This window comes from Periplaneta americana, chromosome 1 (assembly GCF_040183065.1).
Source record: "Periplaneta americana isolate PAMFEO1 chromosome 1, P.americana_PAMFEO1_priV1, whole genome shotgun sequence".
Lineage (NCBI taxonomy): Eukaryota > Metazoa > Arthropoda > Insecta > Blattodea > Blattidae > Periplaneta > Periplaneta americana.
Window position 1 is genome coordinate 125,321,491 of NC_091117.1, and position 10,133 is coordinate 125,331,623.

The 10,133-nt window shown below is 36.5% G+C and overlaps 1 protein-coding gene across 1 annotated transcript in view; it reads right to left on the reverse strand.

Moving 5' to 3' along the window:
* The window catches only part of LOC138700465 (glycine receptor subunit beta-type 4-like), a 94,417-nt gene extending 91,394 nt beyond the window's left edge, over positions 1-3,023 (reverse strand). The window contains exon 1 of the mRNA XM_069827078.1: positions 2,836-3,023. Within this exon, the coding sequence (XP_069683179.1) occupies positions 2,836-2,915 (80 nt within the window). The 5' untranslated portion in view covers positions 2,916-3,023. The remainder of the gene's footprint in view (positions 1-2,835) is intronic.
* Positions 3,024-10,133: the final 7,110 nt, after the last annotated feature.

Below are 10,133 nucleotides of genomic sequence, written 5' to 3' on the forward strand. Positions count from 1 at the left end.
ACTGTAATCGAAAATATGATGAATCTTCAATCCCGCTACGCACAACAAACGGGAGAAGAAAAACCTACTTACGTCATTAAAAATAACATCAAAATTGTTGCATGTCACTTTAAACACACTCAAACATCTTCGTTTTTTATATACATACCCAATCAATGATTTTTTCTGGCATTTTCACACGAAATCATCACATAACCCAATGGTATCACCATTTTATTGTACTAGGCGGGAAAGCACTCTTTCTTCGGTCCAGGGTAAATCTATTTCTGTACTTAATCTACCGAAAAGCGTACATTAGGTATATATTTTGATGTACCGAGGTACATATGATATTTCCATGCAGATATTCTGCGTCATCATATTATGAAAGAGTGATGGAACGGAGAAAAATTCTCTCCGGCGCCGGGATTTGAACCCGGGTTTTCAGCTCTACGTGCTGATGCTTTATCCACTAAGCCACGCTGGATACAACCCCGATGCCGGTTAGAATCGTCTCAGATTAAGCTCCATCTCTTGGTCCCTCTAGTGGCCGCCCTCTGCACTACGTCATAGATGTCTATGAACGCAGGACCGAAGTCCATACATGTGTTGAGGAGAGAATTTTTCTCCGTTCCATCACTCTTTCATCATATGATGACGCAGAATATCTGCATGGAAATATCATATGTACCTCGGTACATCAAAATATATATGATATGCGTAATAAATCACTTTGTGATTTAAGACGGCGCCTATACCGTCGGATCCCGGCCAACCAGTCACTTATTCGAGTGCACCTCAACACATGTATGGACTTCGGTCCTGCGTTCATAGACATCTATGACGTAGTGCAGAGGGCGGCCACTAGAGGGAACCCAAGAGATGGAGCTTAATCTGAGACGATTCTAACCGGCGTCGGGGTTGTATCCGGCGTGGCTTAGTGGATAAAGCATCAGCACGTAGAGCTGAAAACCCGGGTTCAAATCCCGGCGCCGGAGAGAATTTTTCTCCGTTCCATCACTCTTTCATCGTACATTAGGTACTTTAAGAGTAAAAGGCATGAAACATTTTTTATTTGAAATATTTTTTTTTAAATATAGTTTTCTGCTTGTATGATTATTTTATTTGCGAATAGGCATATATAATATCCAGGCTTGGTACACTGGTTTCTGACAAATAGATATTATTATTATTATTATTATTATTATTATTATTATTATTATTATCATCATCTTGAATAAAAGGTATTGTTTGTATTATTATATTCTGAAGTTATTTTTCATAAGTTTTCTGAAAACGTAATAATTCAGCATCTGGCACATTCTTTGGATTAAATTAATTTTTGTTAATGTAAATAATCTAATTTACTTGATATTGCTTAACAACATTGCTAACCAATGCTATTAATATATTCCTTAGAACAACCCGATCAATTAATGAAGTTAATCACTATATATATATAGACTTTGCCCTTTTGGCCTCTTTTATTCCTATTCTTATATTTTTTGTGTCGAAAGTATAGGCAACTTAATTCATGTGGGTTAGCACATCCATGCATTTTGGAAACTAATTTTATGAAATATATAAATTAAACCCAAATTCCTTCCATAACTCAACCATAGCGCAACGGAAACAAACCCAACATAGCTCAAATACGGCGGCGTGCGAAGACCTGATTTATCAACGGATCTTAGTTTTAAGCAGCTCTCTGTAGCGAAATTGCGACAAGGGATAAACGTACTTTGTACAGATTTGAGAAACTATTCTCACCAGTGGCGTACACCGAATTTTGTAAAGGGAGTGTGGTCATTAACAAAAATATTAATAATTAAGTATGGCATAATCTTAAGACTTAAAGAGTATCAGTTCACTATGAAAACGGTGTGTTACAGTATGTTGACAAATAATTTAATGCATTATCAATCACTAGACTAATAAAATTTTGTAGCATGTTGTAGTTTTTTCAATCCCACATCATCAATTAATTTATGCTAATTTTCATCGACATATTATCCCTTTCTCATCACCAGAAATTTGACACAAAAAATAGATAACATTGAACATTGTATTATTAAATTGATTTTAATTATGTTTGTTTGAAAAAGAAAAGGTAGATGGAAAGAATTATTGTGCGCTGTAACTCATCACATAAGTCAGCTGAGTAGATGAAGCAGGAGAAGAATGTCAATATGTCGGCAAAACACTTATCACACACACATACGACGAATGTTTTACATGCAATGTATGTAATTTTGAGTATAAAAATGAATGACTATCTCAATTCTAAGCACTAGTTCCAACACTAGTTAATGTTATGAATTTTAAAATGTAGCATATTAACACAGCAATAATTATAAGCTATTGATAAAGTTAACCTTTGTGTTTAGTTTCTTTTATTTTTTATTACACCTAAGAATTTTTAAAGATATAGCGAGGCTAGTGAGACTTTGTTAGCTTGTTAATTCTGTGATTAATTGAAGTGATAGCCAAACGAAGACAGGAAGTTGCAGGCGGTTTCTCTGTTTCGTTTTAAAAGCACAGCCATGGCAGAAAATGCAGTTTCACAAATAATATATGTGGTGGAAAAACAAAGAAGAAATCTGATTGATATACATGTAAGTTTAGATAGATACGACCTGGTTCTGTGCTTTTCGATACAGTCATGAAAATTATTCTCCTAAGAATATTTCCGCTATAAAATATTTATTCGTGTAAAATGTTTAGAAAATGAAATGAGAAATTCCAGGAGAATATCACACAGTCCGGTATAATTGATGCCAGGGCCCGCTACCGGCCGTTCTAAGTTAATAACTATAATTTACAATTAATGTACTTATTTATATAATATATCATTACCTCTCTGCGAGAAGAAAACATATCACTACTGCTTGCAACTTCATGCTTGACACTCTACTGTCTAGAATTGCATTAAACATATGTCTGGAAGTTTTTGCATGAATTCAAAATAGACTACTACTGAAGAGGATGGTAATATTGCTCATGGACATCATGTTAATTGCTTAACAATAGCAAAAACTGCTGTTCTCACACACTCTCATACTAGACAGCAATATGAAGCACATGACAAAACCTATAGAGCAAAAAAGAAGTGTCGCATTCGTCTCTGTTTAAGGGACATGTGGTTATGTGTACGTATGCTACAAGGGGTGGAAAAAATGTGGCGCAATATGAGGTACAGTGATTTAAACTTCGCAAATACTGAATTAGCTACATAAGCAACATTTGTGATGTTACATTTCAACAAATTAATTCCGTGGAACCGTCTAGAGTCGACCTGGGGGTCTAGATTCGACCACTGTGTACACTTTCTAATTGCACGTTCCAATAGAATTGCCCACTAGCTACCACTGCTTGCTTCCAGCTGACTGATAACACTTCCCCTTTCAATCTCGCAAGGTAGTGCCAAACGTATTTTGCGTCCTTGATTATGTAAAATTCATTGTTGACAATAGCAAAAATAGTAACAAAAAAGTACTCTGTCTAACTTTTAACAATTTAGCCTTGTTTAACTGTAATGCAATGCAAAATAACTGTATTTCTGTAATCAGAATTTTAAGCTTAAAACATATTACAACAAAAAATATTTTTCCGTATTATTGAGAGATGTCAGAAGTTGAAGTTGTATTCCAGTACAGAGTCGACCATGAAGGCCTGTGGAATTAAACCATTCGAGCCACAAAGAGTCCTTAATGAACTACCATAATCTGGTATGACAGAGTCTCCAGAATCTCAGTACTCACCGGCACTGTGAGAGAAGCGGTCATCAAAGTGCTCCAGGTCATGATATATGAAAAATAATTGGCTTCCAAGAAAAGGAAAAGGAAAATTGAAATTGAACCAGGAAAAAGTATTGCGAGTATTAGTAGGCCTACTGAAGGCGGAACATCTCAGTCAAATGAAGAAATCTCTCGTCCTGTCTCAACTAAAAAGACAAGAAGAAGAGAAGCCAAGAAAACCACCAAGAAAAGAAAACAGAGAGGATACCAGGAGTCCAGTGATTCTGATGAAGACGGACGACATTCCACTAAAGATTCGTCAGATGAGTGGGTTGAAGAGAAAGATAACAATGATAATGACAATTTCGATGACCCTAAACCAGGGGATCGGCTTTTAGTGAAGTTTCCAACTAAAAATACAATTAAATTTTATGTCGGTTGCATTGAGGAACTGGTTCCAGGAGAAGGACTTGAACTTCGTTTTGTTAGAATTGTGCTGGATTCCAGTTCAAATATACTGAGGTGGAGGATGTGAGTCTTATTGACTATGTTCAGGTAGAAAGAAAACTAAGTGCTCCTGTGTTGGTGTTGATTTTCAGGGTTATGATATTAATTAGGAGATGGAAACTGTATTTTCTGTATATTTCAGGACTATTTTATTAATTACACCTAGTACATTAATGATGTGATAATGTTGTGTGTAGTTTGACGTAATTTTATGTCTGCTAATTAATTAAATATTTTCTATTAAATTTATGAGCCTTAACCTATTTAATGTATGCAGATTAAAATAACTGTATTAAAGTTCGCGTTTTCCTATCCCAAATAACTTTTAAAAATAAAAATAATAAAGTAAATAATAACAAAAACATTCAAAAGGAGATCGATATCGACCGGAATGAGAGCACACATTCATTTACATGTAGGTATTTCTAATATGGTGGTCAACTTAACACCATGTACAGGGTTGAGTCGACCGGCATTTAAAATTTATTTTCCTCAGTGACCGTGAAAGTTCATAAAATTAAAATAACAGAAAACAATCCCTGAGTTGTGCGCTAGAACATACCATTTTCAGTGAAATAGTAGATCGCATTGTCTGTGAAGTAGTGTTAAAAGTACGAAAAAAAGCGGTCGACTCTAGACGGTTTGACAAATTTTCAAATCATAAAAGAAATGGATAAGCAAGACAAACTAGAACTAACAAGAATTTAAGTATGGAAAAATCAACAACATTTCAAAATCTACACGTATAGTGCCGATAACCCGCCTAATAATCCCCTTCATCTAACTTTGTTTGATATACAACCTAAAACTATCATAATTTGTGACTTTCACGCCCACTCCCAACTTTGGGGCTACAATAATGTAAACCAACCTGGAAAAATGATCATGGACCTCCTAAATACTACAACCGCAGAACTTGTCTACAGAAAAGAAGATCCCCCTACTTTGGCACATAGGCCTATCGATCAAAGCGTGGTTGGCTTCGCCGCTGGTGCCTGCCACTAAAAGTGGCGCTCCTCGTCGCGATACCAAGAATTAAATTGCAGGTTTAACACGGCGTCACAGCGACGCCTGTATTTTAGTGGCGCGTTCGTGGCGCTGCTAACGGACGAATGTTAGGCCACCAATTCCTTACACCGCTACGGCAGTATATAGCCTATTGTGTCACAGTGTGTTTTTTTTTTTCTTTTTCGAATATCATTGGTAATTCTTGCTAGAAGCTCTTGAAATGATTTCTTAAACATTCGGAGGGGGGACTTTTTATATTCGTGATATAAATCATCAAATAACGTATGAAATAGTCCTCGATTCTGTCTTTCCAAAACCAATGGATGGGTCCAGACTCTTCTTCTATTTTTACGTCTATTCTTTCTCCGTATCAGCTAAGTTGCCAAAAGAATATCTCCCTTTACGTCCATGTTCACTGGAAGACTGAACAATTATCTACAAAAAATTTGGTATATTAAGCAGCTCTTCACACGCGCGTTCGCAGCGCAACTGAGCCATTAGTGGCTCTGCTAAATGGCCTAATGTAAAGAACTGATTTGCGGTATCATATCACTTGACAATTAAAACGAATTGATCTTTAAATATATGTGCCCGTCTGAGAAGGGACATTCAACGTATTCCTCTTTGCGACTCTAATCGGAACCGTCAGAGTTAGAGCCAGACTGCCACAGTGATGAGCCTTGTTAAACATGATAAAATAATGTACTTTGTACCTTTTTCTACCTATGAGAAAATACGACTGGTAAACACCCGATAAAAATGTGCACCATCATGGTTATAACAACATGCTCACATCATCATCTTCAGTTAAAGAAAAAGAAAACACGCACTTCAGAACGCTACGAATAGCTGGCACGACGATGAACAATAAGAGAGAATAGACTAGACTACTGTTTACGGAACTTATGAGATTGTAATCAAAATTGTGATTGCTACATTTCTTAGGGCATTGCAGATAAGTTTTATTATTAAAATCACTGCATATCGGGTGGTATAAATGACATTATTACCTTAGTTATAACTTTGTTAACTTACTTACTCATGGCTTTTAAGGAACCCGGAGGTTCATTGCCCCCCTCACATAAGCCCGCCATAGGTCCCTATCCTGTGCAAGATTTCTCCAGTCTCTATCATCATATCCCACCTCCCTGAAATCCATTTTAATATTATTCTCCTATCTACGTCTCAGTCTCCCCAAAGATCTTTTTCCCTCCGGTCTCCCAAGTAACACTCTATATGCATTTCTGAATTCGCCCATATGTGCTACATGCCCTGCTCATCTCAAATGTCTGGATTTAATGTTTCTAATTATGTCAGGTGAAGAATACAATGCGTGCAGTTCTGTGTTGTGTAACTTTCTCCATTCTCCTGTAACTTCATCCCTCTTAGCCCCAAATATTTTCCTAAGAACTTTATTCTCAAATGCCCTTAATCTTTGTTCCTCTCTCAAAGTGAGAGTCCAAGTTTCACAACCATACAGAACAACCGGTAATACAACTGTTTTATAAATTCTAACTCTCAGATTTTTTAACAGCAGACTAGATGACAAAACTTCTCAAACGAATAATAACAGGCATTTCCCACATTTATTCTGCGTTTAATTTTCTCCCGTCTCCCGAGTGTCATTTATATTTGTTACTGTTGCTCCAAGATATTTGAATTTTTCCATCTCTTCGAAGGATAAATCTCCAATTTTTATATTTCCATTTCATACAATATTCTGGTCATGAGACATAATCATATACTTTATTTTTTTTCGGGGTTCACTTCCAAACTTATCGCTTTACTTGCTTCAAGTGAAATTTCCGTATTTCCCTAATCGTTTGTGGATTTTCTCCCAACATATTCACGTCATCCGCATAGACAAGAAGTTGATGTAACCCGTTCAATTCCAAACCCTCTCTGTTATCCTGAATTTTCCTAATGCATATTCCAGAGCAAAGTTAAAAAGCAAAGGTGATAGTACATCCCCTTGCTTTAGCCCGCAGTGAATTGGAAAAACATAAGATAGAAACTGGCCTATACGGAATCTGCTGTAAGTTTTACTGAGACACATTTAAATTAATCGAACTAGTATAACTGTGTTAACACCGGAACAAAAGCACGTTCAATGTCAAATTTTGAAAGATTGCGATTTTAATGTATAATCACAAAAGTTTTTGCTTTGCTTTTGCAATGTTTCTGACAAGATTACAGTTCCACGACTTCTTCATCGTGCTGATGAGAACCGAATAGTTCGAAACCGGAGATTCGCAAACTGGGTAAAATATCGTCCCATTTTGTGTATCACAGGCCAAAGCCTTTGGAAAATCCAAAGATTGCAAAGGATAATACCAAATGCAATCAAAGGATTAAACCTTTGGCTAAGATCTGTGAAAACACAAACTTGTATTTTAAGAGTGTAAACTCTATTTGTTGCTTTGCGTTTTCTCTGTTTCAGCTTCAATTCGCCTCTTCAGCTAGAGAAGTGTGGTGACAAAAATTCTGTCGATCACTACTCTAGGACAGAGTGGAGAAGGAAAAAATCTCTAACGAGAAATTCCAAATTGTAGTGGGACAAAATTTTAATTAAAATAAAACGATACATTATTACTTACTACACAAAAGTAGGTAAATATATTCCCTTTATGTACAGTATATGAGCATGGAGGTAGAGATCCATGCTTTCATTACCTCGGCCCTAGAACGAGGTGGTGTGATTGGCACCACTCTCCATCTAAAAAATGAGGTCAAATAATTTACACTAATGGAACTCGTCCTTATTATAAAAATTACATATTTTATTTGAAATAAATACGAATTAAAGAAAACGCATTTTAAAGCTTGAGAAACGATTGTGAGTAGTGTGATTCCTTTTGGTATCCGGAAGGTCTTGAGTCTTTTTCTCATAGAACCATTTTACGTATTGGTCACGTGCGAAATGAGTGATCTAGAATGCTGAAATGGAAATACAAGAATATTTGTGGTAATATACATTATCAGGCAGAGCCATGGTTTAATCAGATGACGGTGTTTCACTGAGGTGATCCGGATTCGATTCCTGGCAGTGCAAGTGAAATTTTTGGTGGACAAAGCGGCTCTGGGACAAGTTTTCTTAGAATATACTTCCGTTTCTCCTCCAATTCATTCCACTATAGTGCCATTATGATTCATACAGTATACAGGGTCTTTCATAAGTAACGAGTCTATCGAAAAATTAACTATTTTGGATAATTTTTAAATTATGTTCATCCTCATGAGAAAGAACCCTTCCCGGTGCCGTACAGTCGATTTGGAAACAAACACCCCCTCCCCTTGCCGCCAGAGCTATTAAACGAAAGAATTGTTAGTGTTTTAATCCTTTATTAAAACACATAAATGTAAAAACAGTTTCAATTGTTGACAAATTATGGTGTACAATTTTCAAAATGTCTTCTGTTCTGCTGAATGCACAAATATAAGCGATAGGCCTATATCAACTCTTCATGGACTCTAGTGTGCGTATCAGGCGTGTTCAATTCGTTCCACTAATTCAGGAATGGTGCGCGGCTTAGTCACATAGACACCATCCTTGATGAATCTCCAGAAAAAGAAATCCATGGGAGTCAAATCAGGAGATCGTGCAAGCCAACGAATTGGGCCTGTGCGACCGATCTACCTGCCTCGAAACACTTCATCTACGGAATAAAGCTTAATTTGAGCGAAACTGTTTCCAAGTTCAAACCAGGTAGCAATTTTTCTCTTCTGCAATAACGTTAAGCGGCTGCGTGACATTTTATCATTCCAGTCTATCACAACAATGTGAATAGACAAGGCCGTGTGCTATTATCGTTGGCGTATAGAAGGTCATGCTCCATGTTATTTTAAGTCCTTGGCGTATAGAAGGCCATGCTCCAGGTCATTTTAAGTTGGCATCAAATGCACATTACACATGGATAAGTAGCTTCCTTTTGCGGGGGGGGGGGATGTTTGTTTCCAAATCGACTGTACGGCACCGGGAAGGGTTCTTTCTCGTGAAGATGAACAACATTTCGAAAAATTATCCAAAATATCGTAGTTGATTTTTCGATAGACTCGTTACTTATGAAACACTTTGTATTACCGCCTCCAGAACTGTCCAACAATATGGCCAGCCTGCATAGATTATCGCCATTGATTCATACGAGTTGAATAGTTCGTAGCCTGATCTAGAAATTAAATTAGGCTTATTCTGAAACAATATTTATTTCTTGACGTAATCCCCCCCCCCCTTGAGATTCATAGAAAATTATGATTTTTCGTGCTTGAATATAAAATGGTCGTTAACAATGGCGGCATTATTGGCATGTTTTCAATGCCATCTATGTGTCAAGCCACTTAAGTTAACTCAAACCCTAAGAAAAGTAGTAGTCAGTGACGTAGCGTGGCTTCCGGAACAAGGGAAGCAATCATACATTTAGTACTATGAACAAACAATATATTTAATTTAATTTTTCAATCTTATGACTTATCATTATTACAAATATTAACATTTGCTAATAGGCCTACATGTTAATTATAAAAGGAACATATGAACGTTTTCGCCTATTACGACATCATCAGATACATCGCTATTACTACGATATCTAAATATAGGTTACATAGTGGAATCGTGTTCAGTCTTAACCTCCTGTGTAGAATCTTATGTATACCCAAACTTGAAAATGTCCACTTAAAACTAGCAATTTATATTATTGAGATCACTATTACAATGAATGAAAATTATGTGACTTTGCTCCATGTTATTTCTCGCTCTATAAAGCACTGATTTTCAAAGTGGAGCAAAGTCACCCTCCCGTATGGGCTATTTTGCTCCACTTTTTAAAAGGGCAGTAAAAGAATTCTGAATTACAAAATCGAAAGAAAGTCATTAAAGTTAGTACCTAAGGTAGTAGACTAAACTTA